The sequence below is a fragment of the Petaurus breviceps genome, unplaced genomic scaffold, assembly GCF_028583685.1.
Source record: "Petaurus breviceps papuanus isolate PSGF00001 unplaced genomic scaffold, PetGlider_PUasm1.0 185, whole genome shotgun sequence".
NCBI classification, from domain to species: Eukaryota; Metazoa; Chordata; class Mammalia; order Diprotodontia; family Petauridae; genus Petaurus; species Petaurus breviceps.
The window spans coordinates 38,440,195-38,455,120 of record NW_027185797.1 but is presented as its reverse complement, the minus strand read 5'-3'; the positions used below and the strand labels follow the sequence as shown (position 1 = coordinate 38,455,120).

The following is a 14,926-nucleotide window of genomic DNA, read 5'->3' as shown; positions in this document are numbered from 1 at the left end:
AAGTTCCCTGTTGGACAGCAGGCTTCTCCAGGACAAGGATGATCTTTCCTTTTTCATATTTGCATTCCTATCCCTAAATCCAGTGCTTGGCATACAGGAGGCGTGCAATTGCTACTGCTCATCCTTCACTTTCCAAGGAGACGTTGTTCTAATTATGCCTGAACTGGATTTCAGTGAGGCAGACATGCAAAGCCCCCAGTCTCATGTCCTCTTCCACAGTCATCAAAGTTGTGGCAGGACAAAAGTCAGGACTGGTGATGGCCCTGGGTGCAGTGCATGACTTGGGCATCTTCAAGACCAAGCTCTAAGTGCTCCTTCATGACCACTGGATCCACCCATCATGGTGCTTAGGGGTGGACATTTGCCCAATACCTGGATGGGTCTGAGGCCTGTCAGGTGCCTTCAACCTAGTTTAGTCTGCCTGCCTACATGGTTTACCAAGCTGTGGCCACTGTGCATGATGAAGCATCTTGGAGCCACAGGTGAGAGCTGGGGGACAAGCGGACACCCCCAAGGGGGAAGCAGCCCTCAAAAGGACATGGCAAGCCCTAGCACCAGAGGAGCTGGTTCTTCTGAACACCCCACGTATTAGATGACCTGACAAACCATAGGTTTACAGAAGTCCTGGTTATTTTCCATGTCTAATAAATATTAATTGACTGACTGGCTAATGATGCTAATTTTAGACTCTCATGATGACTGTGTGGTGAAAGCATATGCTAATATCTTTAACTTTCTCTAGGATTAAAAAATGCAGATTTTCACTAAAGTCCTTTTCAGACTCCTGGGAAAAGACTCTTACAAAGGTGGTTATCGTAGATCAGGACAAAGGGAAAGAGAGCCTTCCTTTGGTGACAGAGTTATGGGGAATAAGGAGGAGCCTAACAGAGTATCTCCTACCCAAGAGACCCTTTCCTCACCCCCATGTAAAGGCTCCACTACAATGCTGGTCAAAGGTTTGACCATCCCCTCCAGGGATCAGACTTTGGTCCACCCTAAGGGAGGGGAACTCACACAAGTCTCTTCACCTTGTATTCTGGATATATAGCTCTATAGGAAGAAATCCCATTTCTCTAGATTCTAGAAGAGGTCCCAAGTAAGAAAGGGGTCAGAGGTATGGCTGCCTGATTCTGGACTAAGCTTTTATCTGCTCAGGATTCCCATAAAAGTGATCTGAAATTGGTTGGGGACAGTCATGTCAGAGGTCATGGGGGATGACTGATTCCAATCTGTACATTTCTCCAAGTTAGAAATGGCTTTGGTGTTCATGTTAAACAAAATTGTTCCTGGAAGGCTTGAGACTAATTCCTAGGGTGCTGCACTAGCATTAACATCTGCCTTCAACAAAGCCACTCCCAGGTCTCCATTTCTGGCTCTTGCCCCCAGTGTCTGGGCACCAATTGGACATTTCCAAGTAGATATGCTACAGACATTACAAACTCACTGTGACCCCATTATCTGCTGGCCCAAGACCTCCCTGACACATCCTTCCAACCATGCCAGCTCACATGTTCAGTCACTCCCACCTCATTTTCTTCCCTCAGTCACCAAGCCTAGTCAGGTCTATCTCCAGAGTTTCTCTCACACTCGCCCTTTTCTCCACCCAGAGGCTACCCACCCCCTCCCCATCACATTGTATTTGACCAGGGGAAGGAAGATGAGCCCACCTGCCTCCAAGCCCATCACAGCTGTTAAGCCACCCCAGTTCTCTGGAGTGCCTTCCCCTGGCATCTGTCTAATGAATACTCTCTGTGTGATGCTGCAGAGTCTACACACCCAAGACCGGTGGCTTCCAAGTCTGAGGATGTGGGCTCCAGCCCTAACCCTGCTGCCTTCATTCTATCTGGACCTCAGGCTTCTCATATGTAAAACGGGATTAAGGGGAAAGGTGTCAGACTGGAAAGAGTCCCTGACCGCCAGATGAGAAGAACACAGTTCTAAAGTGCTGAGTCTGTGGATCTAAGATTTGGTCCATTGCCCCAAGATTCTTGATTCTCTGTAAGGGGATGTGGAAGGCCAGAAGCTGAGGGTCACACTTGCACAGACATCACACACAGAAATCTGGCTTTATTTGAACCCTAACACAGCTACTGACCAGAAGACAAAGACTTAATTGGCGGCTCTGCGTCCCCCAGTGACCCCTCCTCTCAGCCCTGTATCCACCCTCTAAGGAGGCCAGCCTCACACCTCCCCTCGGGCATGCAGCATGAAGTGGCCGTGCAGCTCCCCAAGGTCGTCGAATGAATCCTCACACTCTGTGCAGTGGTAAGCACCCCCCTCATCCCCTGGGAGCCCATCACCTCCAGTGGAGGCGGCCCCTTCGTCCTCATCCTCTTCTTCATCCTCCTCCTCCCCCGCCTGGCGCTGAGCCGCAGCTCGGGCAGGGGGTGTTGCCTGGGGGGCGGCTGGGCGACAGAGCCGACAGGGGGGGCCCCCGGTGGCCGAGGCCCCCTCCCCTGGGGGTGGGCGGCCACACAGGGTGCAGGGCTGGGGTGGGGGCCCTGGGGGTGGGGCAGCTCGAGGGGCCCTCCTCGAGGGTGCCCCTCGCCCCCCACCAAGACGCTGCTTCACCTTGTAGCCAGGATCATATTCTGGGTCATCTGTGGTTTCCTCTTCCTCCTCCTCCTCCTCTTCATCCTCATCTGAGTCAGGCTCGGAGAGAGTATAGTCCGAATCGGAGGGGTGCTCTGGGCCTGCCAAGAGGGGAGAGGCCGCGAGGTCACAGCAAGGCCTGGGGAGCTAAAGCTGGTCCCCCCCCACAAGCCTCTGCTGAACGCCGGCTCTGAGTGCGAGCAGAGGCTGGCCAAGGCCGTCTGGGCAGAGCCAGGTTTCAGCACCTCACCTGGGGACAGCTCCTCATCCTCCTCCTCCAAGCTAGCATAGCCCCCAGTCTCAGCAGTCTCTCGGGTCTCCGTCATGGCCGCGGGAGGGGGTGCGGAGGGGGGATGTCCAGGGGTGACAGCAACAGCAAGAAGGAGGTCCCCCCCCCAGCCAGCTTTCCACAGCAGGGCCTCTTCTCTTCAGCCGCCCCAGCCTGCACACCAACCCTGGGCAGGGACAGCAGAGAGAGATGGGATTCAGGTAGAGCTGGGGCAGCACCGTCCTGGGCCGCCTCTCTGGGGAGCGATTATAACGGGACATTGTACTGAAGGAGAAACTGAGGTGGAAGGGGAAGCCCAGAGGAGACGCCCCTGTGCCCATGGACTGGGGGGGGAGGGGGTCGGTAAGGCCTTCCTGGGGAGGGATGACTGAGAACGCTTTGGGACAGCAAGGTCCTTTCATGTCCCGAGACGAGCTTAACAAATGCTCACTGAATGAATGAATGCAGTGCTTTCAGGATGCACTAGGGCCAGGACACGAGGCGGCCATGTGTGCATGGACGGTAGGGTGTCAGTGAACTCCCCGGGACGCTCAGAGCACCTTGGCCCAGCTCGCACGCGGATCTGCTCCGGGCACCAGACCCGGGGGGGGGGGGTCCCACAATGCACCATGGTATGTTGTTCCCACTCCCAGTAAGCACAGGGCGCTTCTGCTCCCGCTCCCAGGAGACACTGAGGCGGAGGGCCAGGCCCCACGACGCACGGGGTCGGCTTGCTTCAGCTCACACAACAAACTGGGGCAGTGTGGCCCACTACCCACCATTCTTGGGGGCACTGCGGACAGGCTCCCAGGATGCAGCTGGGCACTATGGTTCAGCTCCCAGAACGCACCGGGGCACTAGGGCCCGTTTCCCACAATGCAGCGGGGCCGACTGCCCCCAGCTCCCAGGGTGCCCCAGGGCGGCCCCTCTCCGCTACCGTGTGCCCCAGCGTGCTCCGGGACAAAGAGCCCGGGGCGCCGCCATACTCCCAGGACGGTGGGAGGGGCGGGGCCGGCGGGAGGGCGCGCGGAAGCGGCCCCGCGGGCTCCCGACATGCCCCGCGCGCGCGCGCGCCCCGCCCCTCCCCCGGGCACTCACCACCGCTGGCGACCTCGCTCCGCTCGCTCCGGTCGGCGGCGGCAGCACGCAGGGGCCCGGCGCCTGCGCAGAGCGAGCTTGGACGGCGACGGCGGTGGCGGCGGGCGGGGGGCAACGCGGAGCGGATGGCGGGCGGGCCCCAGAGCGCCTGCGCGATGGGCCGGACCATGCCGGCCGGGGTGCGGGGGGGGGAGCGGCGGCAGGAGCAGATCATCCGAGACCCCCGGAGGGTCCCGCCTCCCCCGCTCTTCCTGGGCTTGGTAGAGCCGGGGCGGAGCCTCGGGTCGGTTGCTAGGGGAGGGGGCTCTCCCTTCCCCCTACCCATGACGGAGGGCGGGTGGGTGGTGCGTCCTTTTACTAGAGCGGGGAGGGCCAGGGGCTAGAGAGCCTGGGGTTTGAGTCCTTGTTCTAGTGCAGTAGGATCCACGTCCTCTCCCGCCTCCCCTGGGTACAGTGACGTGCTTGCAGCCCCCAGGCCTGGGCTGGGCGGGGGGCGGAGCCTGGGTGGCCGCAGCGCGCTCGCCCGGGGCTTGCTGGGGGAGCGGCTCTGCCCACGCACGTGCAGGGGACCGTGGGGAGGTCAGCTTTGCATATCTCCGGGCTGGGCCACGCCGGGGCGCAGAGATTTGCATTTCGGTTCTGCAGAGGCCGGGGTGGGGGGTGGGGGTCTGTGGCCCGGGCCAGAGAGCATGCGCAGGGCGACGGGCGGAATTGGGGAGGGGGGGCCATGCCCAGGACTCCGCCTCGAGCTGGGGGTGCTCCCTCCGCCTGACCCTGGGAGGGCCTCTCCCTTCACTGCCCTTCGAGCACTGTCCGCCTGGCCTCTGGGCCTCCCCCGGGGCATCTCTCCTGGGGGATCACCAGTCCAGCCTCCCCAACCCCCGCCATTCCCTGCCCCCAGGGAACGCCTTGCAGCCCGGCGCATCCGGCCCTTCCCCTAGGGAACGTCCCACAGCCTAACCCCCCCCCCCCCCTTCTCCATGTGTACGCGGGGGACTCCACCGCTCTCCCCCTCTTCTGCGCAGCCCCCCAGGAATAGCTCCCGAGGCTTCTTCCCCACTTTCTCTCTTTCTAGAGGCTTTTCCCACATCCCTCCTTACGCCCTTCCAGGCGGGCATCCTCTCGGCTCCGAATCCACTCTCCTCCTTCCCACCCCAGACAGACAACCGAGCAGTCTCTTAATCTCTCCTTAGTTTAATGGTGGTTAGTGGGGCTGCCACCCCCTCCGTACCCCCCTCCCCCCCCGTACAAAACGTGTTTTTACAAGAAAAAGGCCTGGAATGGGGGTGGATCATGGTGGTGGTGGTGGTGGTGGGGGGTGAAATCTGATTTTTTTTAATACAGATTTTTCATTTTTTAATATATTATATATAAAACCACAGAGACGCACACGTGGACCCTGGGCCCCTCCCCCTGGAGGCCTGGAGAAGGAGAGAAGGGATGGAGTGGTGGGGGAGAGCCCTGTGGGAGTCCTGGGGGTTGGGGGAGAGGGGATCCAGGGGAGGCATGTGGTGGGTGGGGGGAGCCCAAGCTGTGGGCAGGAGTGGGGCCTGGAGAGGGGGACAGGCCCCCTTCTCCCATACGAGTTATGACAAAGACACAGAATCCCCATCCCTCCCCCCCAACCGTGCGAACATGGCTTTGCAAAGAGCAGTCCCCGTGTCTGTGGGACTCTCACAATGGCTGGCACAGCGCCCAGGGAGGGATCCCGGAGAAGACAAGTCCCTTACCCCCACCCAGGCTGCTCCCCAACCCTGCCACCCCCCTCCCCCAGTCTCTACCCCTACTCCCACCCCCTACCCCCACCCTGGACCCAAGTGTCCAGCCCCTGGCCCATCAGAGACCCAGGCCTCCTCTTCCTTCTCGGGGACTCAAGTATTCTTATTCTAGGGGACTCGAGACACTGATCCCCCACTCCCTGCCCCTTTGGGGACCCAAGTGTCCTGATTCCTCATTCCCACCCCCTTAGGCATCTCGACATCTGGCCCCCAGTCCTAACCTCCCTCACTAGGGCCCAGGTGAGGCCTCCCTGTCTTGCTGGACGTTAGGGGTGGGGAAAACTTCCAAATGACCCTTGGCCCAGGTCAAAGTCTTTGCTGGTTCCGTCCTGGACTGGTGAGACCCTGCCTGGGCCAGAGCCAGGGCCAGGGACACGGGGAAGGGTCAGATGAAAAATTCCTCTTTGCGCTTATGTCCATCGCCCCCATTAAGAAAGGCCTCGCGGGCCTCCCCTTGCTCATCCAGGCCACTGGCTTCGTGGGTGAGATAGGAACCTGTGGAAGGTAAGGGAATGGGGGCAAAGAGAGAAATGGAGAATGAGAAACGGGCCACAGAGACAGAAGCACAGAGTATCAGAGACAGCTATGCACAGAGAGACAGCACGGGGCCAGAGATAGGTTTAGAAAACAGAGCGGGTGACCAAAGGCACAGAGACGCAAGAAATTCGAGCAGGTTAAGACTGGGAAAGAAGCACAAAGCCACCCGGAAACGAGACACGGCCCCCAACCCTCACCTTATCAGCCTTCTACAGTTCTGCACAAGCCCCGCCTCGTCTGATTTTCGCCAATCCATGACTCCCTAGCACCATCCCTCCAGGCATCCCGGCCCCGCCCCAACTCACCCTTCTGCCGCACGGAGCACCAGACCATGCCCACCAGGACACAGATGATGAGGAAGACGAGCAGCGCCAGGATGCCACCCACGATAGCATAGGGCACTGAGGTCTGTGCCTCCACCACCGCGCCGGGGTCTGCTCCGCAAAGGAAGGCACAATTACTGGGACGAACGCGGGGACAGGTGGACTCCGGGGAAGTCCTGGCCCGCCGCCCCCCTCCTTTTAAACTCGTGTAGCTTTCGGGCCCGCCCCCCAGCAAAGCCAGGGGCGTTAGCTCAGACTCCCGCCCCTCTCCTCGTGCCCCTGCCGTGTTCAGTCCCGTCCCACTTGTATTCCAGGACCCCTCCAGAACCCAAGTCCCCTTAGTGCCTCACCGTAGACCACCAGTACGTAAAGAGCTCGCGCTTGGCCGTGCTTGTTTCCGGCCTCACAAGTATAGGTGCCGTTGTCTAGGGAGGTGAGGCCAGGGAGGGTGAGCGTCTCTGCTACCGCCTCTGCCCGCTCGGGGAGCGACTCGTTCCCCCGGCTCCACCGGATCTGCCCAGGCCTGCGAGGAGGGGGCCAGAGAGCTCAAGGGCCCAGGCAGCCGGCCAGCCTAGTCTCTGTTCTTTGGGACTTCAGGGACCCAGGCGTCCCGATCCCCCCAGACCTCCCTTCCCCACTCTCGGGTCCAGGCATTCCAAACCTCCAGTCCCCAGACATCTCAGTTTCCCAAACCCTCCTCCCTCCCTACATTCGGGGACCCAGGCATTCTGATCCCCAAGTCCATTTTCTCATTAGGGGACCTAAGCATCCCAATCCCACAGACTTTCCTATCCCCATCATTTGGGGACCCAGGCATCCCACAAACCGTGTAGGACCCAGGCACCCAATCCTTCCTCAGACCACTTCCCCCAAGCTCAACCCATTTAAGAGTATCCCAACTACTCTATTCTCTGACCTGGGGTTCCCTGTGACAGCGCAAGTCAACACCAACGTGTCTCCCTCCCTCACCACAGCCTGGGAGGCGTGGATCCGGGCGCTGGGGGAGTCTGTGAGCAGAACAGAACCAGGAAGGTCAAAGCCGGGGAAGCCCAGCAAATAAATACCAGGTAGAGTTGGAGAGCCTTCTCTCCTCCTCCCCAGACCTGCATCCCACTGCATCCCTAGATGGCAGAACCCTGCTGTCTCCTTTTACCAGGTGGTAGAGGACAGAAGGCTGACCCAGGAATCAGGAAACCTGGCTTCTAAGCCTTGAACTTTGATATTTCCTGGCTTTGGGCAAGTCACTTAACCTTGTCTGGCTTCCTTCAAATAAAGAGAAGAGCCTTAGATGATGGTAGGCCGATGAGTGGCATAGTTGAGGGAGGGGAGGGAGAGCATTGGTCTTGGGATCAGGAAGACCCAAGTTCAAATTCTGCCTCAGATATCTGAGTAACAGCCTCAGTTTTCTCATCTATAAAATGAGGATATTAGCACCTAGCTTTAGAGGGTTGTTGTGAAGATTAAATGAAATGATATGTAAAATGCTAGTGATTCTTTTTTAAATTATAGATTTGTATCTGGAAGGACCCTCAGAGGCACCCCAGTCCAACTTCCTCAATTTCTAGATGAAGACAATGAGGTTTATGGAAACACGATGATTTGCTCAAAGTCACAAAGGACAAGTAAGTAGTGAAACTGGCATTCAAACTTAAGTCCTCTGCTTCCAAATACAGCCCATTTTCCCCAGCTGCTGTCTAAGCCTGCTCAGCTCTAATGTTCTGGGGCTTGGGGAGCCTTCAAGAGTTGGATCTGGGGGGTCAGGCATATTAAGGACCAAGGTCTTTCTGATGCAGACTTCCTTCCTAAACTGGACCAAAATGGATTCTGGAAATCTCCTGAGGACTGATGATTTTTGTCATTTATAGTCTCTGACCTAGCCTCACACTTAGTGAAGCTGAGAGCTAAGATTGTGTCACTCCTGAGGGTGAGGTTGAACTAGACTGTGACCAGGGGAGAGCTGGTTGTGTGACTTTAGGTGAGTCACTAGAGCTGTCTGGGCCTTGGTTTCTCCATCTGTAAAATGTCTAGAGGTAGGTTCAGTGATGTCTGAGGTTTCCTCTTTGAGCCTCAGTTTCCCTATCCATCAAAAATGGAAGTGAAAATGAATAGTGTCCACAATCCCTTCAGGCTAGGACACCCTTTGGTCTGTTGTGTTTTGGGTATTTGCCCTCTCCCTCAGAGCCTGGTCACTTACACTGGACATCCAGCACGTACTGAGTCTGCTTGCTGTGGCCTGGAGGAAGGGCTGCATTTTGAGCCTCACATGTCACGATACCACCATCATCCTTCCGGTCCACTTGGAATCGCACTGTGCTGGCCACACTCCACACCTTCCCATTCTCTTGCCGACTGTCCACACCTGCCCAGGGATGCCAGTTCCTGATCCACCTCTTCAGATTCCCCTATGACCCAGCCCTGGAGGATCACCCCTTTTCTCCAGAGAAAGGGGCCAAACTGACAAGACCATTTCCTGGCAGTACTGTCCCATTTCCCTTCTCCTTCCCCAGCTTCCTTCCCCCTCCCTTCCCTCTCCCAAATACCCAGGCCCTCCTTCAGCTTCCTCTGACCTCGGAGTTCTTTTTTGTCCCGGTACCAGCGAAGCATGGCTGGAGGTCGGGATCGAGGCACAACACAGCTCAATTCCACTTCGCCGCCCTCCACAGCCTGCTCCCGACCTTCCACTATGGGGTTTTCTGGGGCCACTGTAACAAGAGATAGAAGGGACCTCAGCACCCACTCTCAGTGGGGATGCAGGTAAAATGCTCCAACCAGATTTGGAGTCGGTTCAAATTTCAGCTCTTACTAGTCACTCAGCCAACAAATATTAAGCAACTGTGTGCCAGGTGACTGGGCAGGTCACCTAAGCTCTCTGGGACTCAGTTTCCCCTTTGGGGAGAGGGTTGGCAGTACACAATCTCCCTTTTACCCATTCCCCACACAAATCATCCCATCTCTCAAAGATGACCCCAAGCTTCTCACCTGTGCTTCTTCCAAACCCTCACCTGCAAAAAGCTTGACCTGAACCCATCAATCGTTAATGCCTCCCTCCTTCCCCCTACTACTTTGTGTACATTTTGAATTTACTTATTCATACACATTTTCCCCTCCCACCATGAAAGGTAGGCTCCATGAAGGGAGAGAGTAATGCTTTTTTATGCATCTGCAACACTTGTAACTCCTCGTCTCCATCTATGGTTGCCATAGTAGACGGCTTGCCTTTCCTCACACATGACACTACATCTACCATGTCTGTGCCTTTGCAACGTCTGGCCCCTCTGCCTCTTTAATAAACATGAATGTCTATGTGCCAGGCACTGTGCTAAGCATTGGGAACACAAATACCAAAGGCAGTCCATGCTCTCCAAGTGTGCACAAACTAATTGGGGAGACGACATCCAGACTCCATAGAGGCAGGACAAATTGGAGGCAAGCCACAGAAGACAGGCACTGGAATTAAGGAGCATCAGGAAAGACTTGGCATAGAAGGAGGGTTTTTAGCTGAGACTTGAAGGCAGTTAGAAGGCAGCAGGAGGGGCAGCTATGTGGTGCAGTGAATAGAGCACCGGCCATAGCGTTAAGAGTACCTGAGTTCAAATTCATCCTCACACACTGGACACACTTACTAGCTGTATGACCTTGGGCAAGTCACTTAACCCCAGTTGCCTTATCAAACAATAACAACAAAATAAACAAGAAGGCAGAGGGGAAGAGGGAGAGCATTGCAGACATGGGGGACAGCCAGAGAAAATTCCTGAGTTAGGGAGATGTCTTGGGTGAGGAACAGGAAGGAAACCAGTCACAGAACTTACAGAGAGGGAGTTGAAGGTATAAGAATCCTGGAAGTGTGTGTGTGTGTGTGTGTGTGTGTGTGTGTGTGTGTGTGTGTGTCTGCGTGTCTATGTCTGTGTCTATGTGTGTGTCTGGGGGTGAGGTGAGGAGCAGGTTACAAAGGGCTTTGAATGCCAAAGAGAAGATTTTATATTTGATGCTAGTGGTGAGAGGGAGTTATTGGAGTTGACTGAGTAGGGGGATGGCATGGTCAGACCTGTCCTTTAGGAAGATCACTATGGTGGCTGAGGAGAGGCTGAGGCAGGTAGAGATGCCAGCAGGCTAGTCCAGGTGGGAGGTGATGAGGGTCTGCACCGGGGTGGTGACAGTATCAGAGCAGAGAAGGGGGCTTAGAAGTCTTCCCCTCCTCATCTTTGCCTCTTGGAGTGCCTTGTTTCTTTTTTTTTTTTAATTAAAAAAATTTTTTTTTGGTTTTTGGAGGGCAATTGGGGTTAAGTGACTTGCCCAAGGTCACACGGTTAGGGGTTTTGTGTGTGTGTGTGTGTGTGTGTTAAGTGTCTGAAGCCGGATTTGAACTCAGGTCCTCCTGACTCCAGGGCCAGTGCTCTATTCACTTCTCCACCTAGGTGCCCGTGCCTGGTTTGTTTTGACGCAACTCGTGTCCCTTCTGTGTCCCTTCTGTAGGAAGCCTTCCCTGGTGCCCTCAGTTGCTAGTGCCTTCTCCATCCAAGGTGCCCTTGAGACAGCTGGTTGTTGTCTATCCATTGCTGTCGTTCAGTTGTGACCCCATTTCGGGTTTTTTTTTTTTAATAGAGATACTGGAGTGGTTTGCCATTTCCTTCTCCAGCTCATTTTTACAAATGAGGAAACTGAGGTAAACAGGGTTAAGTGACTTGCCCAGGGTTACACAACTAATCAGTGTCTGAGGCTGTATTTGAACTCAGGAAGATGAGTCTTCCTGACTCCAGGCCTGGCATTCTGTTCACTATGGCATCACTTTGCTGTCTATCCATAGAAATGCATATTTTGGCTTCCTCCAGTAGAATTCAAGCTTCTTTAAGGAGCAGTGTCTGTTTTGGTTTTCTTTTTATATTTTCAAATGCTTATTGATTGATTAGATTCCAGTTGCCTAGCACAATGCCTTGCACACAGTAGGCATTTCATAAATTTCTGGGTAAATGGATGATTGCATCAAGGACCTTGTCTACAATCAGAGGGCAGAGGGTTGGAAGTCATGTGAATCAATAATTCTGATCAGAGATCAAACTGGTGATAGGTAACAAGTCTGAGGTTACACAAACCAAAGGTCTGAGGTCACAGAGATTCAAAGGTAATTATGCAGGGTCCAAAATCTCTCAGGCTTACCAAGTACAGTGAGGGTTGCAATCTGGTGATGGGTGTCTTCTGTGTACAGCTGGCAAAAGTAGCCACCCTCATCATCTAGCCGGGCATCTGAGAGCCTTATTCGGACCCTTCTGGGGGAGAATTCCTCCAGTTGGAACCGCTCATCCTTTAGTGCTAGGAGGAGATCACAGAAGGATGAGAAAAAACCCAAGTGCCCTGATTCCCTGCTGCCCCTAAAACCCCCCCCCCAACTTTGTCTTCCCACTCCTCTACAACTGGCTCCTTTCTCCACTGACCCAACCTACATTGTCATCTCTGTCAGGCTCCCCACCCTAAACCACACTCTCCCCTCCCCTCTTTTAATCCTTTCACTGACCCATCCTCCCTTCCCTAGCTTAGACACCAGGACTGGAATGCATCTGGGGCTTGCAGGGACTTGTCCCAGATACACTTGCCACCCAGGGCTCCAGATTTCCAGATCTCCTAGTCTCCCACCCCACCAGGGCCCCAGGCACGCAGACTGCCTCACCCCTGGTGCCATTGAAGAAGAGTGTTTGCCGGGCTGGGTTCTGGAGGACAACGATGGACCCATCATACTGGTGTAGTCTGCAGGTGATCTCTGCCACTCCACCCTCTGCTACAGTCACATTCTCAGTCTGCACCCCCTGGGCCGACCCTGGTCACCAGAAGTACATTGAGATATACAGGCTTTACAGGCACTCGCAGAACTACCATTCAGTCATTTCTGATCATCCCTATACCTTCATCATTTTTTCGGCTAAACCAAAGCCCACCTTATTCCTCATCTCCCAATCCAACCCAATACATCTCCCTTCCCTGGCTCCAAAGCCATCCTTCATATCTATCCCCAGCCATATTTCTACCAATCCAACCTCTTCTCTTTTTTTCCTCTCTCCACCCCTAAAACATGCCCCATCTCTAGTCCATTCCCACCCTGTCCCTAACTACATTTCCACCCCAATTTTACTCTTTTTATTTATGTAGAAACCCTATCTCCACAGCTCACCCCAACCTATACTCCAGTTTATTTCTTTCCCTCCCCTCCCCAATTCAGATGCTCCATCACTGTTTTCATCCCACCCTATCTTCATTTTCATCTGCATTTCCATCTTTCCCCTCCATCCCTCCCTAGCCCCATCCCCCTCCCGTCCCTGGGGGGTCTCTGTGTGTCTCCCTCCCAGTTTCAGTAACAAGCTGGGCTCGTGGCAGGAATGTTAATGTCCCTAGAGCCTTTGTGTCCATTGGGAGTGCGTGTGGGGGGTGGGGGGTGGGGGGTGGGGGCGGGAAGGGGGAGGGGCGAAACTGAAGGCCCTAGGGAGGAGGCTGGGCCAGAGGGCTCAGGCTCCGGGCGCGGGCCCTTTAAACCTCAGGCTGGGTTGACAGCGCCGGGGCATTGCCATAGAGATAGCCCCAGGAGCAGCAGAAGGAGGAGGGGGAAAGAGAGAGATGAGAAGGAAAGGGACAAGAACCCAAGCATTGTTCTTCCCTATCTTCCACTCTTTTTTTGAGTTCCAGGAGTCCTGATTCCCCGCTCCCAGCCCCGACTCCACAGGGACCCAGGCATCCGGGCCCCAGCTGTCACCAATCGGGTTCCCGTGGTGATGGACCGATCCTAGGGAACGGGGGGGGGGGATCAAAAAGAAAGAGAAGGGGGGCGCGCGCCTTACGCTGAGTCAGCGAATCCCCGCGGGAGGCTCAAGGTCGCTCAGCGGAGAAGGTCATTTCCCGCCCCCCCCCCCAACTCCCAAAGTTCCAAAAAACCCCCCCTGGGTTTCGGGAGGGGTTACTTCCCCGGCCCCCCCCTCTCCCATCAATGGCCGAGTCCGGAGCATCCTTTGCACAAAGCCCCGATTATTCCAGCTCTGGGTGTAAAGGCGCCTGTATTCCAGGGACCCAAGCTCCCGACTGCCCTCCACCCCCAGTCTCCCAGACCCAGGCGCCAGATCCTCCTCCTCCCCCTCCAACTTTAAGGACCCAGGCACCCAAACCGATCTCTCCCTTAAGGGACCCAGGTGCCTGAACGCCCCTTCACCCCACTTCAAGGCCCCAGACAACTGAATTCGCCTTCCATCTCCAGCTTGGGGACCCTTACTGACATTACCCAGGCTCCTGAACAGATCCCTTCACCTTCATCTCAGAGACCCAGGTACCTGGGCTCCCACTGTGTTACAGACTCAGGCTGGGGTTCAGTTTGAGCTTCAGGTATCATGGGGAGTTAGACATCTGTGCTACCAGGGACCAGGTATCTGGCTTCCCAGCCTCTAAGGCAACCAGGTATCTAGGCTCTCTACCATCTAGTCTCTCAAGGGCCCAGGGACTCTAACATCTAGTCTTCCTGGGACTCCGGTGTATGGATTTCCAAACTCCCAGGACTCCAGGTGTTTGAGTTCCCAATCACTGAATCACCCAGGGATCTAGATGTCCTTAATTTAAGCCTTCCAGAAACCAAGAATACCAGGCTCTTATCCAGTCAGAGATCCAGGTTTCTGGACCCCCAGGTTCTGCTCCTCAAGGGACCCAGGCTCTTGGGTCTGACAGAGGAAGGTTGGTGGGGGTGGGAAGGTTGAGTCAGCAGTTGGAGTCACACAAAGACCCCCTGTGGCCCCCGCATTCTTGGGATTCCCTGAGCTCCCAAGATGCTGGGCTGAAGCCCAAGCCGGGGGCGGAGATTCTTAGGAGGCTTCCCCCGAGGTGTCCCAATATGTCACTCAGGAAGCACCCTGACTAGCCTGGGCACCTGAAGGTTGGAGAGCAATAGAAGGTCAGGCTACCTGGGTCCTGGCAGGACTGAGCACCAGAATGCCTCAGTTCTTGAAGAGTAATGATGACTATGGAGGAAAAAGTTCCCTGGTGCCATGAGGAGTAGGGAACGAATAGGTCTGTCTATCTCCCTCCCTGGGGGAGAGAAAGCCTGCTTTGTCCTGGCGGGGACAGAGCTGCCTCGCACGGCATTAACCACCCCCAGCTCAGTCACCTCTGGGACCCAGGCATCCTCATCCCCCAGGCTTTACCAGACCTATCAGGACCCAAGTGTCCTGACCCTCCTCCTCTCCCTCCAGCCCTTAGAATTGCAGAGTTGAAGGATTTGGATGTTTTCCCCCCTGACATTTTCCTTCCTTTCTCTCCTCCCTCCCACCCCCATTTGTCACCCAAACCCAGGGCTTCCTCCCATGGAT

The 14,926-nt window shown here is 55.6% G+C and overlaps 3 protein-coding genes across 5 annotated transcripts in view; 1 reads left to right on the top strand and 2 right to left on the bottom strand.

Moving 5' to 3' along the window:
- Positions 1–14,926, top strand: part of LOC138161883 (serine/threonine-protein phosphatase 2A 65 kDa regulatory subunit A alpha isoform) — a 454,863-nt gene that overhangs the window by 276,929 nt on the left and 163,008 nt on the right. The window lies entirely within an intron of this gene.
- On the bottom strand, positions 2,048–4,100 carry ZNF428 (zinc finger protein 428). 3 transcript variants are annotated; one of them, XM_069088886.1, is made up of 3 exons: positions 3,959–4,100; positions 2,843–3,047; positions 2,048–2,693 (listed from the first exon to the last, which is right to left on the bottom strand). In XM_069088886.1, the coding sequence occupies exons 2-3, from the start codon at positions 2,916–2,918 to the stop codon at positions 2,182–2,184; spliced, it is 588 nt and encodes a 195-aa protein (XP_068944987.1). In that variant the 5' UTR covers positions 2,919–3,047; positions 3,959–4,100; the 3' UTR covers positions 2,048–2,181. The 3 variants fall into 3 exon arrangements, with proteins under 3 accessions (XP_068944987.1, XP_068944988.1, XP_068944989.1); XM_069088887.1 differs by lacking the exon at positions 3,959–4,100 and adding an exon at positions 3,640–3,890; XM_069088888.1 differs by lacking the exon at positions 3,959–4,100 and adding an exon at positions 3,312–3,482.
- Positions 5,135–14,926, bottom strand: part of CADM4 (cell adhesion molecule 4) — a 26,389-nt gene continuing 16,597 nt past the window's right edge. The window contains exons 3-11 of the mRNA XM_069088225.1: positions 13,296–13,362; positions 12,259–12,405; positions 11,751–11,903; positions 9,164–9,298; positions 8,791–8,955; positions 7,513–7,603; positions 6,947–7,119; positions 6,579–6,707; positions 5,135–6,231 (exon numbers count right to left, since the gene is read on the bottom strand). Of these exons, the coding sequence (XP_068944326.1) occupies positions 6,122–6,231; positions 6,579–6,707; positions 6,947–7,119; positions 7,513–7,603; positions 8,791–8,955; positions 9,164–9,298; positions 11,751–11,903; positions 12,259–12,405; positions 13,296–13,362 (1,170 nt within the window). The 3' untranslated portion in view covers positions 5,135–6,121. The remainder of the gene's footprint in view (positions 6,232–6,578; positions 6,708–6,946; positions 7,120–7,512; positions 7,604–8,790; positions 8,956–9,163; positions 9,299–11,750; positions 11,904–12,258; positions 12,406–13,295; positions 13,363–14,926) is intronic.